The sequence below is a fragment of the Schistocerca nitens genome, chromosome 4 (assembly GCF_023898315.1).
Source record: "Schistocerca nitens isolate TAMUIC-IGC-003100 chromosome 4, iqSchNite1.1, whole genome shotgun sequence".
Lineage (NCBI taxonomy): Eukaryota > Metazoa > Arthropoda > Insecta > Orthoptera > Acrididae > Schistocerca > Schistocerca nitens.
This window is the reverse complement of record NC_064617.1, coordinates 609,876,050-609,902,043: the sequence shown is the minus strand read 5'-3', so window position 1 is coordinate 609,902,043 and position 25,994 is coordinate 609,876,050. Positions and strand designations below refer to the sequence as shown.

At 42.4% G+C, this 25,994-nt stretch overlaps 1 protein-coding gene across 1 annotated transcript in view; it reads right to left on the bottom strand.

Annotated features, from left to right (window-relative positions):
* Positions 1 to 25,994, bottom strand: part of LOC126252083 (uncharacterized) — an 81,627-nt gene that overhangs the window by 14,558 nt on the left and 41,075 nt on the right. Inside the window, exon 2 of the mRNA XM_049952938.1 lies at positions 7,639 to 7,759. Within this exon, the coding sequence (XP_049808895.1) occupies positions 7,639 to 7,750 (112 nt within the window). The 5' untranslated portion in view covers positions 7,751 to 7,759. The remainder of the gene's footprint in view (positions 1 to 7,638; positions 7,760 to 25,994) is intronic.

Sequence of the window (25,994 nt, the reverse complement as noted above, 5' to 3'; positions counted from 1 at the left end):
CAGAAGGATGTAGGTTGCAGTAGGTACTGGGAGATGAAGGGGCTTGCACAGGATAGAGTTGCACAGAGAGCTGCATCAAACCAGTCTTTGGACTCAAGACAACAATAACAACAACAACAACAACAATAGTAACTGTGAACAACTGTGTCAGAAAAACTATTAACAGAAACTGAAATTCACTTAACGAATTACAGTCACATTGTGCCATTTAATCTGTTTAAAGATGTGCCATCACCAAAGGATATGTGCCTGCCATGTTGCATATGCACTGTCTGTTACAGGTACAGCAGGGGTATACATTTCTCCAGCTGCCTGGTGAACCACAAATTTGGCAAATTTCAACATTTTTGTAAAAGTAATTGCAAAGTGTCTCAGCAGTAAAATTTTTGCCATTGTGTTTCTTTTTGTGTACTCTTCTTATATAAATTATTTCAGTGTAAGTTTTGACATGTCAGACAGGGCAGTTCCCTTGGGAGAAGGATTTCAAGAAAGTGGCTGAATGGTGGAGTAGGATGGGAAGGATTATGCTCTGATGGCAATGGGTGCTTCTGCTAGGTTGTTCAGACAGGAACATTAAGGTGAGGAGAGATATGAGGGACAGTATATTTTGATAAGACAGTGGAATACAGAGCTTATGGAAATATCGGCACTTGTCTGAATGCAGTTAAGGCAGCTCTGCATATGATGGTGAAATATGACCAAAGAGTCAAACATCACAGGTATAATGAACAAATACTAACAAAGAGATAGAGGGGCTGGCCAGTACTTACCTCAGCTCAGTACAGCCGATAGATAAACAAAAAACAGAACCGAAAATTTACGTTCCTAGCTTTCGGAACAAATGTTCCTTCATCAGGGAAGAGAGAGGGGAAAGAAAGGGAAGAAGGGAAAGTGGATTCCGTTACTCACAACCCATGTTATGAAGCAACAGGGAAAGGAAAATGGGGGGGGGGGGGGGTAGCAAGGATGGAGGCATGGTTGTCAGAGGGCTACCCTCCCTATTTTCCTTTCCCTGTTGCTTCATAACATGGGTTGTGAGTAATGGAATCCACTTTCCCTTCTTCCCTTTCTTTCCCTTCTCTCTTCCCTGATGAAGGAACATTTGTTCCGAAAGCTAGGAACGTAAATTTTCGGTTCTGTTTTTTGTGTATCTATCGGCTGTACTGAGCTGAGGTAAGTACTGGCCAGCCCCTCTATCTCTTTGTTAGTATTTGTTTCACATCTTTATATGAGATTTTCCATTAATTGTATAATGAACAAAGGCATTCAGAACAGGTTCCAGGCACTGTACACTTTCTTGAGAAAGGCCTTGCAGGATAACATTGCTGTAGTCTGTGATTGGATGTGTAAGTTACTGAGTGCAGTTGCCCATGATACAAATTTCAAGGCGTCTTGGTATTACTGTGAGAGTTATTGAAATCTATTGCATTGGTATGTAAGTTGTTACATTTTCTGTAAGTTATATAAATGCAACAGATACATATAAAAGAGACTTTAATCATCAGTAATATATTTCCTTCACCTTTTACAACAGACTGCCAATGCTGGGGTAACTTTTTGATTCTTCAACTGTAGAAATCAAGTAGTGTTGAGGAAAAGAACTTGTTGAGCCATGTTCAGAATGCATTTTCATCTTGAAAGGAAGTTTCTTGAAGGTTGTTCGTCAGATAGCAGAAAAGGTTGCAAGATCAGGTAAATAAGGTGGGTGCATAATGAATTCCAAACCCAACTCCTTTACAGTGTTTATTGTCAGTCTAACAGAATGTGGGAAGATGTTATCAAGGAGTAGCATCACTTCATCCAGTCTTCCTGGTCATAGTTCTTGGATTGCAGCTGCAAGATGTCTTAGTTGTTGACAATAAATGTCAGCAGTGATGGTTACTCCTCGGGGAAGCAATTTGTAGTACACTACACTGTTGCTGTTCCATCAGAAGCAAAACATTATCTTTTGTGAATGTGTGCAGGTGTTTGTACAAGGAGTTGGTGCTTTGTTTGTGCTCAGCCATTCCTTTCTTTTTCTTGTGTTAGCATAAAGACACCGTTTCCTGTCACTGGTAACAATACGGTGTAGGAATGATCATGTTGTTCATGAGGCAACTGATGTTGAGCAAGCAATGATGCACACATGGCCAAGCCACCTGCTGATTTTTGTGACTTTGCCTTAGACCCATACACTCAATTTTTGAACATTCCTCCTTACTTGCTAATGTCGCATGATGGTGGAATGATTACGGTTCATCACATTTTCCAGTTCTCGAGTGGATCATTGTGGATTGATGAATTTAAATGACCTTCTTCAAACCACAAAGGTGTTCCTGAAGATGGAGAGCCACTAATGTCAAAACGATCCTCCTCAAAATGAGAAAACCATTTTCTTGCTGTGCTTTGTCCAATGGCATTATCCCCATACATGGCACAAATGTTTCTTGCTCCCACTGCTGCTATAATCCCTCTGTTGATCTCAAACAGAAGAATATGTTGGAGATTTTCGAATTTCTCCACTTGGCACTCCATTTCCTAGCGTCCATAGCTCCCACTCACTATCACCAAAGGACAAAATGACAATATATAAACTCAAACAGCAACAGTGAATTACAAATAAAAAAATGGCAGTCAATAAATAAACCCATAGAAGCTGAAATACCAACATGAAAAACAGAAACACTCTAAACTTATGCTCCAACCTAATAGTTAAAGGTACATAATAACTTCTGTACAGAATTGATCGTAGGATAAAGTGAACAGGAGACATTTATTATTAATACTTGGTACATGTACTTTACACAGCTTGTGAGGTAAGTGAAGTTTAAAACTCACATACCAGATGTCCACTGAGTAACAAAGATATCACACTGATTACATTCTCTCTGTTCAAAATGGATGTATTGAATGCTGAAGTCTCTACACCACTCTGACCCCCCCCCCCTCTCCCTTTATGAAATAAGGAGAACTGAGGATATGAGGGAACAGGTACTTCATGGCTCTACCAGCCCATGTGACAACTGCTGGGTGTAGCAGCAAAGGTGTTGGCTGCCCCCACCAAGTCTGTGAAATGAACAAAATGTCACCCTGTTCTTCGAATCAGAGGACATTTGAGGTTGGTAGCGATGTAGACTCTCAGTGATTGGATGAGTCAGCACTGAGACTTTGGTACTCGGTCTGCGGCTGCCTCTTCTGTGTGTGTCAGTTTGATTTGTTCAATTGACACAGGCTCTTTTCCACCATTTCACTCTATTTTGAAGGTATTTACACCCCTCTGGAGAACCTTGTAGAACCCCATGTACGGTGGCTAGAGTTCACATTCTATCATCTCTCAGCCAGACTCATGGTGTTGACTGTAGCTCTTTGTGTACAAAGACTTTTTTGTCCCAATGACTGTGCAGCTCAGTGGGATGTAATTGTGCCATCCTTTTTTACAGCAGTTGATTGAATTATGTCATGGGCTCCAGAGTGAGGTTGCTGTGACTTAGTGGAGACAATCTTGGCAGGAAGTTGTAATTATTGCCTGTACACTACCTGTGGTGTGCAGCAGTACAGTTTCTCTTTTACTGCTGTCCTTAGTCCTAACAGTGCTAGTGGTAGTGATTCAGTCCACTGGCTGTTGTTGCACAATAGGACCACTTTGATGATTCTGTGGAACCTATCTAACATCTCACTATTTGCAGAATGGCAGCTGATGGTTTTGAGTTGGCTGCAGTCACATTGATGTATGAGTTTGTAGAACAACCAAGATTCGAATTATCCCCCACAATTGGTGGTTATGGTTTGAGGCACTACAAATCTCGAAGCCCAGATCATGATAAGGGCTCTGGAAAATGTTTTGTCTGAGATTTCCATGATGGGAATGGCCTCTGGTTGATGCTAAGACTGTCAATATGTCCCTGTGTTTGCCTGGGATTGGGATCAGCCATACCAGGCCCACATACAAGTGCATAAAACAAGCCATGGGTGTTTCAGTGATACCTTATGGTGCTGAGATGTGCCTGCTGATATTGCTCTGGTGACAGCTCTTCCAGGATTGTGCCCATTGATGGATTTTTTAAAGAATATATTATTGGGCAGCAAGGCCCACTGACTGTCCTTAGGTGCCACATACCAGTCCATCTTTGATGATTTATGTCATCTTTAGTTGCTAAAACATTTTGGTGTGAGTTGTCAAGATTTTGCTGCCACTGGTGATTTGGACAACACCCTGTTGTGCTTGCATGTCCTCTTTAACACTGATGGCTTTGTTAGTTCTGGGAAGTCTTATAAAATGCTGTGGAAACAAAGGTACCCATGCAGTGAAACCACCTCCGCTAGTGGCAGAAGCCACCTGTTGTTTCCTTAAAACTATGTTGAGGCAATGCAATGAGGTATGACTCCATGTCCACCAAGAATGTGGTTCCTGATGTGTTGTCAGTCATAAAAAAAATTGGTGTAAGTCACCCTCTTCTGCTTGCATGAAACTAACTCTGTGAGTTGTTTAGTATCTGCAGTAGCCGTGTCATCAACCATGATGGCTTGGGCATTGGTGAGTGGTCATTACAATGAATGTTTTACAGACTTCTTCATGCATGGTGCAACCAGTTACTTTCCATAGGTGTGTACATGAGCAGATGTCTCCTTTCAAACTGACACAGTAGCCGCGAGAGGAGGGACACATACTTTGGTGTTGATGATGGTCACTGGTGTCCTTTAGTGGCTGTCTGTAGCATTTGGGTGCAAGCACTGTGTCACACTTTTTTTTTTCCTTTGCTCTGAATTGATAATGATACCAGTACCACTGTCATTCAGTTTCTGTGGTGAAGGTTTTCCATGCCACCTGTAGCATGGTCCTGATGCTGCTTCTTGAGAGTGTTTTAGAGCTGCTAGTTGTAAGCTCATTTCATATGAGCTGGTAGCCAGCTAAACGTGTGTTGCTGTGTCTACTTCTGTAGCCTAGTCCATTCTGGGTCCGGTGTGCTGCTGCATCTTGGTGATGAGGGTTCCGGGTCTCTGGCTATGTCATCATTTACTGCTGCACTGGAAACATTGTTTAGCACGTTATATGCAATGCCATCAGCTTTATATGTTAAAACTATGTCATCATTTACTGCTGCACTGGAAACATTGTTTAGCAGTTTATTTGCAATTCCATCAGCTTTACCTGTAAAAATGCTTGAAGACATCTCTGTGTTTGCTGACAAAGCTGTCTGAATGTTAGTTGGTAGCCATATAAGCCACAACATGCGAATAAGATTTTCAGATGGCAATTCTGTTCCGGCCAGGGTCTTAAGGTCAGTCAAATACTGTTTGGGAGATCTGACCCCTAACTGTTCTTCACACAGTAAATTTTGAAGATGTAATGTAGCTCAGGTAACACTATCAAATTCTGGATTAGACATTCTTTCAGTCTTATGTAGCACTGAGTTTTCAACGCCTCTTCAGCCTGACAATTTGAGCTGATGTGCCATGAGACCTTCCCACATGTTATGCTGGACTTCCCGCAGATACATTCTGATGTAGTTGTACCTAAGACAGGACCATCTGTATTGTAAAAACACTCAAGTCATCCCATTACAGCAAAGTCTATGGTTCACAGGAGGTGGAGAGGGAGAGGGAGGGGAGGGGAGATTTGGAGCAGCTGTGAATTACATAATTAACTAGACGATCTGTAGATCTATCTTTCACACAACTCAGAGGAATGCTAACTCACAAGTGGCATCTAAAGATTTTGTTTGTGGCCAGTGAGTGAATCATATGTTAGATTACTCTAAATAATGTAATGAATGAAAGCTTCTGAATGACAGTGCCATGGAAGTGCATCATTTGCACCAATGCTACATTTCATGAAAAGCCTCTTTGAAGGTTTTGTATGCACCTCTTGATTTCATGAAGTTCATGTGTGTTTCTGAAGTGATTACTTTTGTGCTTCTATTTCTTCATGTGACATACTTTTCACATTCACTGATGTAATGTGAGATACGGCTGTGAAATATGTTCACTTGCTTTCTCTAAATATCTGCTAATTGTAACAACTTACTACAAAAATGTACAGTTTTCATCATCTTCTTTTATAGTTCAAATGCTGTCAGATTCTATCAGAGTATTTGAACAAAGCTGCACAAATATCTGATCATCAAATTACCTTCCATTAGGAATGTGGGTGCACTCAACAACTGTGATATGACTTTCAATTGGTAGAGCACAGTAATCAGTCATCTTTTTCTTTCAGGTTTTAATAGGCAAATCTAGATTTCGGCTAGCCATTATCAAGGTCCTATTTTATGGTATCAATGCATGTCCTAATACATGTCTTGTACTAGGACATGCATTGATAACATGAAATAGTGCATTAATAATGACTAGGCACTAGCCGAAATCTAGATTTGTCTAATAAAACCTGAAAGAAAAGGATGACTGACAGCTGTGCTCTGTCATTTGAAAATGAAATCTGATCAGTTCTTGATACGATTTTAATGTGATGCAAAGCTTTATTAGCTGTTTTAAGTATTCAAAAATGTAAAGTTTTGCACTTCACAGAAAGCAAAAATCGAGTAGCTATACTGCAACGGTAATATCAATGAATCAAAACTGCAATCTGTTCTCTCATACAAATACTTGGGATAAGCAATATGTTGGGATGCTCAGTTTTAGGTAAAGCAGGTGGCAGACTTCAGTTTATTGCTAGCATTCTGGGAAAATGCAATGATTCTAAAAAGAGATGGCTCACAAAACACTCGCACAACCCATCCTAGAATCCTGTTTAAGTGCATTTATACAAGACAGGGTTAAAAGTGACATTGATCATACACAAAGAATGGTAGCTTGAATTGTCACAGGAGAGCATCAAAGAAATGTTGAAAAGTCTAAAATGACATATGTTTGAGACTGATGACAACTACCTATGAATGCCTGATTACACAATTTCAAGAGCTAATATTAAGCAAGGTATCTGGGAATATAAAGCCCCTTGATATAAGTCCAGAAATCATCATGAAGGTATTTAAGCAGTCATTTTTCCTGCACTCATATGGAAATGGAACAAGAAGAAATGCTTATATTTGGTACAATGGGAGGTAACCTCTGTCATGCAATTCACAATGGTTTCCCTAGTATGGGTGAAAATGATGATGTAGATGAAGACCTATGGAGATGACAAACTTATTTATTTTGTATATTATACATTTAAATGTACCATAACAAACAATGGACAGTCCAAGATGGAAAGGATAGATTGTTTCTCACCATACAGAGGAGTTGTTGAGTTACAGAGAGGTGAAATTACGAAGACTGTAAAAATATTAAAGCTTCCACACAAAGCCCATCTTCTGCAGGAAAAACCTCACAAACATTCGCACAAGCAAAACTCACACACACATGGCCAATGTCTCAGGGCCGTGAGACAGTAACCATGTGTGTCTGATTTGTGCTTGTTTGTATGTGTGTGTGTGTGTTTTCTACTTCATAAGAATGACTTTGTCCAAGAGATTTAACACTGTAGCAGTGTTTTTCACTGCACCTCTCTGTGACACATTGGCCCATTTATATGGTGACTAGCAATCTGTCCTATCCATATTGTTGTTAAATGTACCATACTTTATAAACATATTTTACACAACTAAATGTACCATTTCTGAAATCCATAACTAGTTTACAACCACTGAAATATTTTACCTTTTGATGAAGCACTTACTGCTGATAAACTCTGCTGAGATGTTGTGATTCCCAGAATGGCATCAGGAAGTGTCATAGCAAGTAGGAAAAGTATCCATGCTTCAAAAAGCATTTTCTACCCCTGCAAATGATCATTGTAATTTGCTTAGACAGAACTCTTGGCATATGAGAATATTAAAGTGTAAAATTAAAGTGTTGAAATTGGTTAGTATCTGAGTCAAATTCAGGATTTTGGTCAGAGTGTGGGGACTGAGCTCATAGAAACTTGGTATAATTTTTGAATCACTATTCCCTAAAATAAACAAAAGTGTTTTCCTACTCTATTAAATTACCAACTATAATAGTGAGAAATTTTTGAGCCTGTTAAACCTGAAAGCTATTTTGTAAAGTATTTTTTATTAAGAAGAAATATGTGTATTTCCAGGGGATGGGAGTTCCAGGGGATGGGAATGGCTGCAGATCCGTAGCCCCACCCCCAACCCCCTGTAACCACCTCTGGATAGTGTAAAAATTTTAAGTTCAGTGGTGGATAATTTAGTTATATTTTGAATCCAAAATATCACCAAATATATATAAACTAAACATAGTGAATTTTGTGTTGAAAAACAATACTATGAAAAGGATAGATTGCAACACACTATACAGAGGAGATGCTGAGAAGCAGACAGGCACAACAAAATGACTGATATACAACTGAGCTTTCAGCCAAAAGGCCTTCTTCAAAAATAGGAAACATTCGCACACATATATTCACACAAGCACAACTCATGACCACATCACCACTGTCACTGGCCACTGAGGCCAGACCAGAACAAATGTTTGTAGATCAGATTTTTACATAATTGTCATAATTGTAGGTCTCATAGTTATGAATGCGTGAAGACCGTCAATGGAGATTTTTTATTTAATCAAAATCTGCAGAGAGCACAAATTAAATATTTCAGATTTATCTGGAGAGTCTTCATCCATGGATCCTGTAATGTGTAATGTTTTTCTGTCAGAGAGTATTAATCAAGGAAACTCAGTTCTGATCTCTAATGCCTGATTATGTTCTGATCTCTAATGTCTGATTATTTTCCACAGTAATGTACCTGTTTATGAAATTGAAATGTTGCACCATTAATAACAACACTCTTGCATTAGACTTTCCTTCACACTCCAAAACAGAGGATCACTTTGCACTATAGGAATGAAAGTAATTCTGAATAGGGAAACACATAATATGAAATTCCAAAAAGATCATTACTGCATTTGCTTCTGTTCCAAACATGCAGCAATGTCCAACAAAACCACACCATAAGCCAAGTGATAGATAGCCAGTCCTAGAGTGATTCAAAGCAAACAGTATTTTAATCTTAGAAAGACTTATACTAAACAATTTCAGAAAAGCATAAATAATGTGCTGGTATCACATATCAACATTGTTGATCACACACTAAATGAAACACTATGTTTAATATAACTTGTATTCTAAGTAGATAGCAAGCTAAAACATAGTCACCATGTCGAAAACTAATCAAGAAGTTTGACATATTTTGCACTTTCAGATCTTCTGTAAACCAGAGTGTTAGTAACTTTTGTTGCATACTTTAATTCCCTGTTCATTTGTGGGATTATCTAACAGATTAATAGGTTGTTTGGCTTTAGGGCACTCTAGATTGAAATTATTAGTGACTATATTAATTTTTTGTTGGCTAAATGAGGCTAAAATTTAAAAATCCTTTCTTTTCAGTATTCTAAAAGATTAGTGAAAGTATTGGGATAAAATTCTTCTCAGTTAATTAACCTATCATGAAATAAAAGTGTTTAAAATTGCATTTCAGACACATGTGGCTGATTCATAACTAACAATATAAAAAACAGGCAAAACATCCGCTCTGATAGCCCAAAAACTTAGCAAGAAGTACTGAAACTACACAAAAACACAAGCAACAGATTTCAATTCAACATCTATGTTGATTATTCAATCATTTTCACATGGTTGCCTCCCCCTTGGCAGTCCCCTCCTGGATATCTGAATGAGGGACTAATCCAGAATGTTTTGCCAATGGAGAGATCATCTTGACACTTGGTCAATTACAGGATATGTGTCCTGTGGGTAGACACTGTGTGTCTTTAGTGCAATGGTTTTCATTGCTGTCTGCAGTCTCCCCAAGGCAATAGGTTGCCCTGAAACTCTGTCCGATCCTCTGTCTTCTTTGACAGGACTATTGGTTGTTGGCAACATGAGGGTGACGTCTTACACTGAGAGGTTGTATAGAAAGTTTTCTAACAGACAAATTAAGGCAAGATGGTGGCGTATATACAAACTGTGGTAAATTGCTCTGTAAATTTTGAGTTATTATCATCAATAAAGTGTTGTTCATGTGATATTATAGTGGAAAAAGGTATTAGAGCATGCTCACTAACACATAAATGGTACCAATCAAGTTGTACTGTGAAATTAAACTCTGATAAAATCTCGTGTGATTGTGGTCAACTGTGTAATGGTCTCCATGTAGCAATGGAAATGTGCAGTGCCGGAATTGAACTAAATGTGTTACATGAGCTTTATTGTGATATAAATGCAGCTAGAAAATAGGTAGAATTTCTGGAAAATCTAAAGCAAGTATTGAGGAATCCTCTTGAAAACAAAAACTGTGTATCAGAAAATGCTTACAGCAGGCCTAGATATAAAAAAAACTACAGAACAATTTTGCCATTCTATACGGTGTCAAAGCAAACAAGGAAGACTTTAATGATACTGATTGCCATCTAACAGACGCTGCTGATATACGAAAATATAGAAATAGCATTGCCCCAAAAGGCAGTAATGGCAGAAATACATATCTTAGGAAATCCAAGTTAGTTGTTTACTCAGACAGTCATGGTCGTGATCTCGCAAAAATCTGGCAAAACGAACACAATCTTAGAGCTACCAGCTATGTAAAACCTGGGGCTCCTATGAACGAAGTTATAAGGAACATACAATGTGATAACACTACTCAAGAAAATCGGGTTTTAGTTACAATATAATTGGTTGTGCAAACGAAGTTTATTGCAATGAACTAAAAAGTGCCATCCGTGACCTCCGGAAAATCCTAGATACAGTGAAAAATGAAAGTGTAATAGTGACTGGAATACCACACTGATTTGACCTAATAGAAACGTCATGTGTCAACCAGGAAATTATTAAGGCCAACAGGCAATTTTGCAAAATATGCAAAGCATACAGAAACTTCCTAGATGTGAAATTCTTGGAAAGGAAACACTTCACCAGGCATGGTATGCATTTAAATATTCACGGGAAAAAGTTCATAGGTTCTAGAATAAATGAGATGGCTGAGATGATGTTCTCATCACAGATGATACCTGCAACAAAAAAAGCAGCAGAACAAACACAACCAACAGCAGTTACACAAAATGCAGCAGTACAAACAATAATCGAAGCAGAAATGCCAACAACGGCATCACCATCAACAGCAGCATCACAGACAGCAGTAACAGCAGAAATCCCATCAATAGCAGGAGCAACATCTGACATGGAAACAACCATCCATGGGGCAGCAAGTAGACGGATAAGGACACCTCCTTCCCATCTGAAGGATTTTTTAATTGCAGATATGACGAAAAAGAAGCCACCAACATAAGTAACATTAAATGTCTAATAGTACTCCACCAAAATATTCAGCATGTAAAAAACAAAGTGCAACAGCTGGAAGTCGAGTTAACAAATCTTAGACAGCAATGTTATCTGTATTACAGAGCACTGATGTAAAGAAAGTGAAATCTTATTGTTGTGACTCGCCGATCATTCAAAGTGACGCCGGGCAATTACGCGCGTCCTCTACGTGCGGCACTGTCTGCCAGCCATGCAGCAGCTGCACCACCTAAGCGGCCAGCAGAGCAGCGGCCGCTAGACTGGGACTCAGTGCTCATTCGAATGCTAACGTGTACACATGTCTTGCTTGTCAACTTACTCTGTGACTTACATGTGTTGTGTCGTTCTGAAATATATTTGTTAAACTTGACGTTATAACAATTGGCGACGAGGATGGGATTTTTCCTTTTCACCGTTGACCCACAGGGTTCCATGGCTACTGTCGAGCAACTATTGCAAAATCTCCTTGAACAGCAAACGCTTCTAACAGCGGCGATTCGCGATTTCGTCGCGGCGTCAAATGCGGGGCGTTTCTCGTCGTTGGCTGTACCTCCTTTTCCTCCTTACGACGAGACGGCGGAAGACTGGTCTGATTATGAAAAACGTCTTCGACAGAACTACTTGGCATTTCATGTCACGGACGAACAACCATGTAAGTCTCTGTTCCTTTCCTGGATTTCACCTCAAATGTATCGGTTGTTGTCGCAATTGGCTCCTTTGAAGGATCCTGCATCTTTGTCCTTTGCTGAAATGTGCTCACTTCTGTCTATTTTCAAAAGCAAACTCATGTGGTAGCCTCTCGTGTTGCCTTTTATCGTTGTCAAAAACAGCCACATCAATACTATCGCGCTTGGGCTGCTGAACTTCACGGCCTCAGTCAAAAGTGTCAATTTGTTACTGACGTTCATAAAGAATCCTATGCCGATTCCATGGTACGGGATGATGATATCCGGTCGGCGCCCGACAAAGAAGTTCGGCAACGTGCCCTTCAGTTGGCGAATCCGACTCTAGATGAAGTTCTCTCCATTGCGCAGTCTTTTGAAATTTCTCGCGCCGCTGGGGCGCAAATAGAGGCGTGGGGTGATGTCGGGGAAATACAACCTCTGTGCGCTGTTGACGACGCGTGCGGCGCGTCCCCGCCGTCCGACGTGGCCGCAGTGCGCTCCCACGCGCAGCTTCGGCCTAGCCGTAAACAACCCACTAGGAAACTGCAGCAAAACCCCAGGCAACTACCTTCATGCCCGCGGTGTTTTACGAAACATTCACGCGAGGATTGTCCCCAACGTTGGGCTGTGTGTCACAATTGCAAAAAGAAAGGTCATGTGTCTTCCGTTTGCAAATCCGACCGCATACATGATGTTCATGAACATGACACTGATTCTGATTCTGTGTTGTCTGTCAATTGCACTTCTTCCCTTTCAGGGATGTTATTACTCACTGTCCAAATCCTTGGTCGAGATGTTCGCATGCAAGTGGATACCGGTTCTGCTGCCACTATAATTAATTCTCAGACGTATCTTCAGTTGGGTTCTCCACTCCTGTCACCTGTCACTCGGCAATTACGGACGTACAATAAACAGAAGATTTCTCTCTTGGGACAGTTTAATGCTGAGGTATCTTACAAATCCGTCGTTCACACTGTTCCCATATTTGTGGTCGATCAGAGCAATGCAGAAAATCTTTTTGGTTTCGAAGCCTTTCGCATTTTTGGGTTCTCCATAGATGACTCTGTCTCTGATGCTATTCCTTATGCTCAACTGGATTCCTTGTCGACGACATTTTCGTCCCTTTTTTCTCCTGGGTTAGGCCGTGCAAACGACTTTGAAGCTCATATCACGCTCAAACCCACTGCTCGGCCTAAGTTTTTTCGGGCTCGGCCCATTCCTGTGGCCCTTCGTGATCGGGTAAAACGGGAGTTGGATCGTCTCACTACTTCAGGGGTCTTGCTTCCTGTCACTTCCAGTGAGTGGTCCTCTCCTGTCGTTGTCGTTGCTAAGCCAAATGGTGATATTCGTCTCTGTGGCGGTTTCAAAGCCACTGTAAATGCTCAATGCCTCATCGACACTTACCCTATGCCCCGTCCTGAAGAACTGTTCACTAAACTTTCTGGAGGCCAGTATTTTTCTAAAATTGACCTGTCAGAAGCTTATCATCAACTTCCTCTCGACGCTGCTTCCTGGCAGTTTCTGGTCCTTAACACGCCTTTCGGCCTCTATCAATACCAACGCTTGCCATTCGGGGTTGCTAGCGCCCCTGCTCTCTTCCAGCGATTCTTGGAACAATTATTGCTCCCTGTCCCTGGGTGTATCAATTACATGGACGACATTGTTGTCACTAGCTCCACCACTGAAGAACATCTTCAAAATCTCCGCACACTTTTTCATGTCTTACAGACTGCCGGTTTTAAGTGTAATCTTCAGAAATCACAATTTTTTCAGGCATCTATCACGTACTTGGGGTTTCAACTCTCTCGGGATGGTATTCATCCGCTTCAGCAAACTGTCGCTGCGATCGATGCCCTTCCTCGCCCTACATCTGTTAAGGAACTGCAGGCCTTCTTGGGGAAAATAGCATACTATCACAAGTTTTTACCGTCTGCGGCTTCGGTGGCTCAGCCGTTGCATCGCGTGTTGCATAAAAACGTGCCTTTTCACTGGTCCGCATCATGCGATGCGGCTTTCCAGAAACTGAAGACTATGCTGAAACTGGCCCCGTGCCTGGCTACTTATCGACCTGGCCAACATCTTGTTCTTGCCACAGATGCCTCTCAATACAGGGTCGGTGCAGTCCTTGCGCACCGTTTTTCTGACGGTTCGGAACAACCCATTGCGTATGCCTCCAAAACGCTCACGGATGCCCAACAAAAGTATTCTCAAATTGAAAAAGAAGCTTTGGCCATTATTTATGCTCTTCATAAGTTTGGTGTTTTTCTCTATGGCTCAAAATTTCATCTTGTTACGGATCACAAACCACTTGTTTCCTTGTTTCATCCATCAATGTCACTTCCCGACAAGGCTGCACACCGCCTCCAGCGTTGGGCTCTTTACTTGTCTTGTTTCAATTATGAGATTCATTTCCGACCAATGGCTCAACATGCAAATGCTGATGCTCTGTCTCGCCTTCCCATGGGTCCTGATCAGGCATTCGATAGGGACGAACTTTTGTGTTTCCACCTGGATGTTGCCGAGCAGCGGGTTGTGGACGGGTTCCCCATCACTGGGGACAGGCTGGCGGGTGCTATGAGTTCTGACCCTACCCTCTCCCGGGTTTTACGCTGTATTCAGAGTGGTTGGCCAGATCGCCCGTCCGCTAAGACTTCTGATCCGTTGCGGAACTACTACACTTTGCGCTACCGCCTCACGGCTAGGGATGGTGTTATCCTCCTCTCCACTGACAATGCTTCGCCGCGTGTCGTGGTACCTGCGTCTTTGCGTGCTTCGGTCTTGCGCCTCCTTCACCAAGGGCACTGGGGTGTGTCTTGCACAAAATCTCTGGCGTGCCGTCATGTGTACTGGCCTGGCATCGACTCTGAAATAACACACATGGTCGCTGCCTGCGGCCCTTGCGCGTCACAGGCCGCTGCCCCGAAGTCATCTTTGTCACCGTGGCCTTCGCCTGAGAAGCCCTGGGAGCGCATTCATGCTGACTTTGCGGGACCCTTTTTAGGTACTTATTGGCTCCTCGTAATTGACGCCTACTCTAACTTTCGTTTCATTGTCCGTTGCACGTCGCCTACCACCGCGGCAACCACCAGTGCTCTCTCCCGCATTTTTTCTTAGGAAGGCCTCCCCTCTACTCTTGTTACTGATAATGGTCCGCAATTTGCTTCTTCCGAATTTGCGGATTTTTGTGCTCGTCACGGCGTTATGCATGTCATGGCCCTGCCATTCCATCCACAATCCAACGGTGAGGCTGAACGACTGGTCCGCACATTTAAAGCCCAGATGCGGAAACTTCTGACTTCTTCTGCTGCTGCTGATGCGCTTCTCCAGTTTCTGGCGTCTTACCGTTTCACCCCCATGGGCGACCACAGCCCGGCTGAGCTCTGACATGGCCGACAGCCCTGCACGCTACTTCACCTTCTGTGGCCTCCCACCTCACGGCCGCGGGTGCCTTCCCTTGGCCGGTTCACCGCCGACGACCTCGTCTGGGTACGGGGATATGGCAGGCGGCCAAAATGGAGCCCGGGCCACATCTTAAGACACCGTGACAGACGCCTGTATGAAATGCAGACGGACACGGGTGCTACAGTGCGTCATTCGGACCAGCTTCGGCCTCGTGTGCCAGCAACGCCTGTTCCGAATGCCGCTACACCACTTTTGGCCCTACCTGATGCTCGGTATCTTGGCATCTCTCAATACTCACAACGCAGCCCTCTCACAGTCATCGCAATGCCAGCACAAGAACGGACGCCACCAGGAGATGTGCCCATGCAGGAACCAGATGACCATCCTCTGTCAGAGCAAATCTACTCGCCTCCTCCTCCAACAGACGCCGACACATCGCCCATGTCTCCTGTCATATCAACTGGACTTGCCGCAACGGGCAGATTGGTGCAGGGGGCCCCAGCAGATTCGACCCCTACGTCTCCTGTCATCTCGACCCGTTATCATCGGAGACACTTACGTCCGTATGGGAAGCCTCCTCCTCGAGACTTTACGGCGAGTCAAACAACACCTATGGACATTAGCCATATCCAGGACACCTCCATCAAGACCAATGCAACAATTTCAAAGGGGGGAAAAGTGTTGTGACTCGCCGATTATTCAAAGCGCCGCCGCGCAATTAACGCGTCCTCTACGTGCGGCGCTGTCTGCCAGCCATGCAGCAGCTGCACCACCTAAGCGGCCAGCCGAGCAGCGGCCGCTAGACTGGGACTCAGTGCTCATTCGAATGCTAATGTGTACACATGTCGTGCTTGTCAACTTACTCTGTGACTTATATGTGTTGTGTCGTTCTGAAATATATTTGTTAAACTTGATGTTATAACACTTATATATTAATTTACCCTCCTATGTCCAAGCATGTTCTTATTGCAGAAACACAATGAAAGGTGGAGGATCATGTATTTATGTTAAGAATGGCATTGAATTTAAAGTTAGAAATGATATTAAACTTCCTGGCAGATTAAAACTGTGTGCCGGACCGAGACTTGAAGTCGGAAGTGCTAGTTCTGCAGGGTTCACAGGAGAGCTTCTGTAAAGTTTGGAAGGTAGGAGACGAGGTACTGGCGGAATTAAAGCTGTGAGGACGGGGCATGAGTGTTGCTTGGGTAGCTCAGTTGGTAGAGCACTTGCCCGCGAAAGGCAAAGGTCCCGAGTTCGAGTCTCGGTCCAGCACACAGTTTTAATCTGCCAGGAAGTTTCATATCAGTGCACACTCCACTGCAGAGTGAAAATCTCATTCTAGAAATGATATTATCACGCTAAGTGTAGACAAAGACTTTGAAGTGTCAGCAACAGAGATCGTTGCTATAAATATGTCCAAGAAACTATATTATGTGTATATCGTTCTCCTAGTGGTAATTTAAAGATATTATTTTCAAAACTTATACTAATCCTAGAACTAGCGTTGACCCTGAAACATAATATCCTTTTGTGTGTGGACTTTAACATAAATACAAATAAAACAGATGACACCAGTAATACATTTATGAATATCCTACATAGTTTTGGTCTATCATCACTAGTCACTGTGCAACAAGAATAACCACACATTCATCATCTACCATTGACGATGTAGCTACAGATGTAGCCAGAGAAAACTGTGATATACTTGTCAAAAATCTGGGACTGTCTGACCATCTATGGCAGATTATAAAAGTAAAAGCTTGTGTAAAAAAGAATCAAAATGCATGTATATAAAAGAGTCTACTCTCCATCAGCTTTGCAAGAGTTTTCCTTTAAGTTAGCACATGAAAGTTGGGAAGGAATATACATAGAAACTAAAGTGAATAGCAAGTTCTCCAATTGCATGTCTGAGTTTAAATTAAAATTAGAACAAACATTTCCCAAAGCATTAATTCCCATTGGAACACCCACCAACAATGAATGGATTACTAAAGGAATTAGAAAAAGTGCTCAAACATGTAAGTACCTAAACTCCATTAAAAAGGACAATAGTGGTCTAGTTTTTTTGACTACTACAAAAACCACAAAAGGATCTACAGGAAGGTACTCAACACTGCAAAAAAATCAGCCAATGATAGGTTCATAAATTTAGCCAATAATAAAAGTAAAGCTACATGGGCTGTAGTGAAACAAGAAACAGGAACTGTGAAGCAGAGAGGTACAAACACACAAATCAGGAACAAGGAACACTTAGAAAGTAGCCCGAAAGAATTAGCATATTATGTGAATACCTACTTTAGCAGTATTGCAACGAACTTTCAGAAAATTTTTTCCAAAAGGTGCTAATAAACCAATACAGAAGCATATAGCAAACTCAATGGTATTGCTTCCAACTACTGAGGAGGAAGTATGCAATGTTGTAAGGCAATTAAAGAACAAACACTCGGCAGGTTTAGATGAAATCCCAATGTGTGTGCTGAAAAAATGCATAAACTGTATCAAAGCTCCACTAACAGAAATCATAAATGAATCCTTCAAAACTGATTGCTTCCCTTACTATGTGAAGCATGCCAAAATTTTACCAGTTCACAAGAAAGGTGAATTACAGACCAATAGACCTATTGTCATGTTTTTCCAAAGTGATAGGAACAATAATTAAAAACAGGCTTTTGAACTATCTAAGTAAATTCAACCTCCTCTGCAATGACCAGCATGGTTTCAGGCCTGATAGAGGTACAGAATCTGCAACAGCACAATTTACAAAAACAGTTTTAGAAGCATTAGGCGAGAACAGCTATGTAACTGGCCTTTTCCTAGACCTGTCTAAGGCATTTGATACAGTTGACCACCAGAAGCTGTCGCATAAATTAGAGGTGCTAGGGGTAAGGGGAGTGGTTCTCAAATGGTTTTGTTCATATCTAGAAAACAGAGTACAGTCAATAGAGATCACACATGTCTCCAGTGGATCAAAGTACATTGAGAAACATATATCTGATCCACAATATATCAATATTGGGGTCCCTCAACGATGTGTACTAGGCCCTGTATTATTTCTGGTGTATATAAATGATTTCCCGCAACATATCAGCCATGGAGAGAAGATATTGTTTGCGGATGACAGCAACATAGTAATCACCAGTAAGACACCAGCACAAATGTTGGAAAATTCTACTGAAGTGCTCAGGGATGTTCACAAATGGTCTCAGGAAAACATAGTAACTCTCAATGGAAGAAAACAAATACAATATGCTTTAGAATGAACAGAAAACAGAGTCCCTTAGATTTAAAATTAGATAACATCTCCATAGATGATGTACCTACTACAAAATTCTTAGGGTTGCACATTGACAGCCAAACGAAGTGGAATGAACATGTTATGAAACTCTCGAAAAAGATATCCACAACATGTTATGTATTTAGAGTCCTTGTATCTGCTTGCAGTAGTGAATGTTTGAGAACTGTATACGTTAATTATGTTCATTCAGTAATCAGTTATGGTATTATTTTCTGGGGAAACAGTGCTCAGAATTTACAAACAGTATTTAAAATGCAACAGAGAGCAGTAAGAATTATAACAAAGAGCAGTAAGCGGGCCCACTGCAGAGAACTTTTCAAAATGTTACACATTCTAACTGTTCCTTGTGAATTTATATTCCAAACTATAGTGTACATCAAGAAAAATATAGAAAATTATAGCACAAATAACAGTTTCCATAACTATAGTACAAGAACAAGTCACTGTCTTCACCTAGACAGGAAGAATAAACATAAGACTCAAAATAGCTTCTTGTATAATAAACTGCCGCAGAAAATAAAAGAAGCAGATAACATGTACCGCTTTGGGAAAAATCTTAAATTGTTTTGGCAGGAATACTGCTTTTACACTATTCCTTAGTACAAAATGATTGTAAATAGCTTTTGTTTCACAATATTTAGATAAGGAGCAAAAATGATTGTAAATAACTTTTATGTCACAATGTTTATCTACATGTAACAACAAACTGTATAAATATATGAATGTACGCAACTGACAACATCCACACATTTTAAAATGTTCACAGATGGCTAAATAAATAAAAGAGAGCAGTATGTCATCCTGAATGGAGTGACTTCAACAGAAGCAAGCGTAACTTCTGGTGTGCCCCAGAGCAGTGTAGTGGGTCCGCTGCTTTTTGCGATTTACACAAATGATCTGGTTGATGGTATTGACAGTGGCATTAGACTGTTTGCCGATGATGCTGTTGTCTACAAGAAAGTAGTATCACATGAAAGTTGTGAACCAGTTAATGAGGATTTGCAGAAAATAAATACTTGGTGTAATGACTGGCAGTCATCTCTCAATATTAGCAAGTGTAACCTACTGCATATAACAGGGTGAAAATCCCCATTAATCTACAACTACAAAATAAATGCCCAGTCTTTGGAAGCAGTAACATCCGTCAAGTATCTGGGTGTGACTATTCGAAATGATCTCAAATGGAATGATCAGACTACACAAGTAACGGGCAAGGCGAACTCTACATTGCAGTTTATTGGTAGAATCCTGAAGCGATGCAGCCCTTCAGGAAAGGAAATTGCTTACAATATATTAGTTTGTCCATTCTTAAGAGTATTGTTCATCTGTATGGGACCCTTACCAGTTGGGTCTGATTCGAGAGATTGAGAAGTTTCAAAGAAGAGCGGAAAGATTTGTGACTGGTGCATTTAGCCATCGAAAGAGCATCACAAATCTCACAGAAAGTTTGAAGTGGGTCACACTTGCAGATAGACAATATGCTAAATGGAAGGGGCTGCTTACTAAATTCCGAAATCCGATCTTCGTCGAGGATGTAGATCATATATTATTACCACCAACTTTCAAATCACGCAATGGTCATCATTCAAAGATAAGGGAAATTAGAGCGTGTACTGAGGCATTCAGGCAGCTGTTTCTCCCTCGCGCGATCTGTGAGTGGAACAGAGGGGGGGAAATTTGACTTTGGCGTGAATTGCACCCTCCGCCACACACCGCTTGGTGGCTAGCGGAGTATATATGTAGATGTAGATGTAGATGTAGAGAGTCTTCAGCCATCATTGTTTCTAATTTTTATTCAAAACAGAAGCAGTGCCCTAGTTTCAAACTCAAGAACCAGACCACCACCTGTAGACCATCAGCAGTTCCCTCAATGGATGCAGTGAAGCATCTTCAACATGTTGAGTGAAGCCCCGAGGCATAAACACTGAGTATACCTGACACTTCTGCCCTTCCCTTGAGGCCAATTTAACAAGGGGTACCATTAATCACTCATGTTGAAACTGATGATTAGTAGAACCCCCCCCCCCCCCCCCCCCTTCTCTTCCCTTCTCCTTTTGCCTCCCCTTGACATGGAACACAAAATGTTTTCAAATGAGAGGAGAGAGCCTTACAGGATCAGTTTCAGTTTCGCTGCATGATCTCTGGTCCCTGTCTCCCCTGTAATGATTGCCTAGTCCTACCACCAACATGCTATTCCGTCAGCTGCAAAACAGATGAATAATGAGAGATCCTGTACCCTGTAGAGGAGACAGCACCCACAGTAGATAATAGTACTAGAGGTACCTTTTGTACCTCTGGTACACAAATTTCAGTAGCTTTCCCAGCACACCCATTCACCGTAGCTTCTAATTGTTTTACAATGATCATGGATATTTCCTGCTGCTTATGAACAACAGCTAGCTCATCCCACACCAGGGAACACCATATAGAGTGGGGACGTGTTGTGCCTGACACAGAACAGTACACAAATAACCTTAAACTAAGCTTCCTGATTTACACACACACACACACACACACACACACACACATACACACAATCACCTGCCTAATATCATGTAGGGCCCCCGAGAGCACATAGAGTGCTACAACACGACGTAGCATGAACTCAACTAATGTCTGAAGTAGTGCTGGAGGGAATCGACACCATGAATCCTGCGTGGATATCCATCAATCCATAAGAGTATGAGGGGGTGGAGATCTCTTCTGAACAGCATGTTGCAAGGCATCCCAGATATTCTCAATAATAATCATGTCTGGGGAGTTTGGTGGCCAATGGAGGTGTTTAAACTCAGAAGAGTGTTCCTGGAGCCACTCTGTAGCAATTCTGGACATATGGGGTGTCACATTGTCCTGCTGTAATTGCCCAAGTCCGTCGGAATACACAATGGACATGAATGGATGCAGGTGATCAGACGGGATGCTTGCATACATGTCACCTGTCAGAGTCCTATCTAGACATATCAGGAGTCCCATATCACTCCAACTGCACATGCCCCACAGCATTACAGAGCCTCCACCAGCTTGAACAGTCCCCTGCTGACATGCAGGATCCTTGAAGTCATGAGGTTGTCTCCATACCCGTACAAGTCCATCCACTCAGTAGAATTTAAATGAGACTCATTTGGCCAGGCAACATATTTCCAGTCATCAACAGTCCAATGTCACTGTTGATAGGCCCAGGTGAGGCTTTGACTGGTTCACACGCTGACACTTGTTATGGCCCAGCATTGAAATATGCAGCAATTTGCGGAGGGATTGCACTTATGTCATGTTGAATGATTCTGCTGTTGGGTATTTGATGTTTTACCAGATTACTGACATTTAAGGTACACTCGTGAAATGTTCGTATGTGAAAACCCCACTTCATTGTTAACTCAGAGACGCTGTGTCCCATCGCTCATGCGCCAACTATAACACCATGTTCAGACTCACTTAAATCTTGAAAACCTGCCATTGTAGCAGCATTAACTGATCTGACAACTGCACTGGACACTTGTTATCTTATATAGGTGTTGCCGATCGCAGCGCAATATTCTGCCTGTTTACATATTTCTGTATTTGAATATGCATGTGTACACCAGTTTCTTTGGTGCTGTAGTGTATATATGGTGAACATTAATAAACCGACATTCTGTAGGGATGGGTTCTTAGCTGGAAATGGAGGAAAAAAGGTCCTATGAACATGAGTCCAGAAATGTATAATTGCCACAGTAGATGGTGCTGATGAATGAAAATTCCTCTGGCCACGTACTGTATGTTACTTGTGTGTTGCAGGCTATGTGAATGCTGCAGCACACTGTAAGCAGCAGAACGTTCCAGTACTCATGTCAGGAACAAGCCAAGATGGTGTTTATGTATGCTAAATCAGATGGAAATGAAACTTTCCTGGCAGATTAAAACTGTGTGCCGGACTGAGACTTGAACTCGGGACCTTTGCCTTTCGTGGGCAAGTGCTCTACCAACTGAGCTACCCAAGCACGACTCACGCCCCATCCTCACAGCTTTACTTCCGCCAGTACCTCATCTCCTACCTTCCAAACTTTACAGAAGCTCTCATTCTGGAAACATCCCCTAGGCTGTGGCTAAGCCATGTCTCTGCAATATCCTTTCTTTCAGGAGTGCCAGTACTGCATGGTTCACAGGAGAGCTTCTGTAAAGTTTGGAAGGTAGGAGACGAGGTAATGGCGGAAGTAAAGCTGTGAGGACGGGGCGTGAGTCGTGCTTGGGTAGCTCAGTTGGTAGAGCACTTGCTCATGAAAGGCAAAGGTCCCAAATTCGAGTCTCGGTCCAGCACACAGTTTTAATCTGCCAGGAAAGTTTCACATCAGCACACACTCTGCTGCAGAGTGAAAATCTCATTCCAGATGGAAATGGTCGAGAGGCAGCATCCCTATACCAAAACAAGTACACTCACAGACACCAACCAGATCACACAACATTTCAAGCCCTATCTAGGCATTTGTGTGATCTTGTGTCCTTTCAAACAGATGAACATGCAGGGAGGCAGCGGACAGTACATACACCATATTTGGAGGACTGGGTTCTACAATATCCTGTAGGTTATTGTCCTGTTCTCAGGACCTTTTCTTCCTCCATTTCCAGTCAGGAATCCATCCCTGCAATTTCTCAGTTTTATTAATGTTCATCCTCTGTGTGTGTGTGTTTTCTACATCTCCTTCCAAACCACTGGATCAATTTCAACCAAATTTGTTATACATGCTCATACTGTCTGGAAACATGTATTGTGGAAGGGATCTTACCCACTAACATCTAGCATCTTACCCCTGCATGACTGGTACATTTTGACAGCAGTGTCCGAATGCATTCCAGGTATGTGCAGATGGACATGGCTTAGCAGAGAGAGTTAGGAGTTGGAGATGGATAGTGAGAGGGGGGAGTATGAGATGGACACAATAAGGAGAGAAGAGGAGATGGACACAGAGAAAGGGGGAAGAGGAGATGGACAGAGAGAAATGGGGAGGAGAAGATGAGTGCAGTATACGTGCTGTATGTCTATGAAGGCAAAGCTGTAGGTAAATGACTAGTTTATGATAAATTCAGACAATACTTCTCTCTCAGAAGAGAAAACTAAAAATAAACATGATACGTTAGTTGTAATATAAGCTAAGTAAATGTAAACCCTATATGCAGATTTACTATGAACTGTACACAACAGTTATAACTTGCGAAAATTTGTTTATCTCCACAGATACACAGAGAGTTGGTGAACAACTTTTTCTTTGATGAATTCTTCTTGGGTTATCAGCCGAATCGTGGCGTCATCTTGTCACAACGTTTCGATGAGTTTCGCACCCATCATCTTCACCAGAAGGTGAGTTTCGTACCCATCATCTTCTGGCAAAGATGATGGGCATGAAACTCATCAAAATGTTGCGACACGACAACACCACCTCTCGGCTGATAACTCAAGAAGAATTCATCATTGGAATACGCTGAGAAAGACTGCAATCACATATAACTCTTTCTTTAATATGATAATAGTGCTAATATTGTTTAAAGCATGAACACTTGCAAGCATCCGAAAAATCTCAAAAATATACCTTTTTCAACTTTTTTCCTTACTTTCTTTCTTTCTTTTTTCCTTTTTTTGAATGACGGTACTATTACCAAAAGCTGCTAAAATGCAGAAATTAGGTTTACTACTGACAATATAGAAGGGGAGAGAGTTGAACCTTGGAAGACTTTCGAGACTTTCACCTCCAGCCAGCCATATAACAGATGTTTAAAAATGTACTTTCTTATTCCATTTTGAAGTGGTAGTGTTCACTTTATGTGTGCCACAGTATTTTTCTGAAATTATAAAATTTACCTAAAAAAAGTAAGGTTTTTCCAAATGTGAGAAACTGTTCCAAGATACAACATGCTCATTTATGGGAAGGTGGGACTAGTGTGGACATTTTTTGTGTTTCATGTTTTACCTTACAACTATTTGAAGCAGATTTTTTGAATTTGGTATCTTTGGAGTAACCAGCTTCCACACTATCAGAAGTATTAATGAAATTCTTTATGTCTTCAACATTTTGACCATCTACTGGGAAAGAAAGATACCTGCAGTCTACCCACATTTATCCCATGGTGGGGTAAGTGTGCGCATTCGCTGACACTGCATGAGGTAAAAGTGGGCAGTATGTTTTTGATATACACTCCTGGAAATTGAAATAAGAACACCGTGAATTCATTGTCCCAGGAAGGGGAAACTTTATTGACACATTCCTGGGGTCAGATACATCACATGATCACACTGACAGAACCACAGGCACATAGACACAGGCAACAGAGCATGCACAATGTCGGCACTAGTACAGTGTATATCCACCTTTCGCAGCAATGCAGGCTGCTATTCTCCCATGGAGACGATCGTAGAGATGCTGGATGTAGTGCTGTGGAACGGCTTGCCATGCCATTTCCACCTGGCGCCTCAGTTGGACCAGCGTTCGTGCTGGACGTGCAGACCGCGTGAGACGACGCTTCATCCAGTCCCAAACATGCTCAATGGGGGACAGATCCGGAGATCTTGCTGGCCAGGGTAGTTGACTTACACCTTCTAGAGCACGTTGGGTGGCACGGGATACATGCGGACGTGCATTGTCCTGTTGGAACAGCAAGTTCCCTTGCCGGTCTAGGAATGGTAGAACGATGGGTTCGATGACGGTTTGGATGTACCGTACACTATTCAGTGTGCCCTCGACGATCACCAGTGGTGTACGGCCAGTGTAGGAGATCGCTCCCCACACCATGATGCCGGGTGTTGGCCCTGTGTGCCTCGGTCGTATGCAGTCCTGATTGTGGCGCTCACCTGCACGGCGCCAAACACGCATACGACCATCATTGGCACCAAGGCAGAAGCGACTCTCATCGCTGAAGACGACACGTCTCCATTCGTCCCTCCATTCACGCTTGTCGCGACACCACTGGAGGCGGGCTGCACGATGTTGGGGCGTGAGCGGAAGACGGCCTAACGGTGTGCGGGACCGTAGCCCAGCTTCATGGAGACGGTTGCGAATGGTCCTCGCCGATACCCCAGGAGCAACAGTGTCCCTAATTTGCTGGGAAGTGGCGGTGCGGTCCCCTACGGCACTGCGTAGGATCCTACGGTCTTGGCGTGCATCCGTGCGTCGCTGCGGTCCGGTCCCAGGTCGACGGGCACGTGCACCTTCCGCCGACCACTGGCGACAACATCGATGTACTGTGGAGACCTCCCGCCCCACGTGTTGAGCAATTCGGCGGTACGTCCACCCGGCCTCCTGCATGCCCACTATACGCCCTCGCTCAAAGTCCGTCAACTGCACATACGGTTCACGTCCACGCTGTCGCGGCATGCTACCAGTGT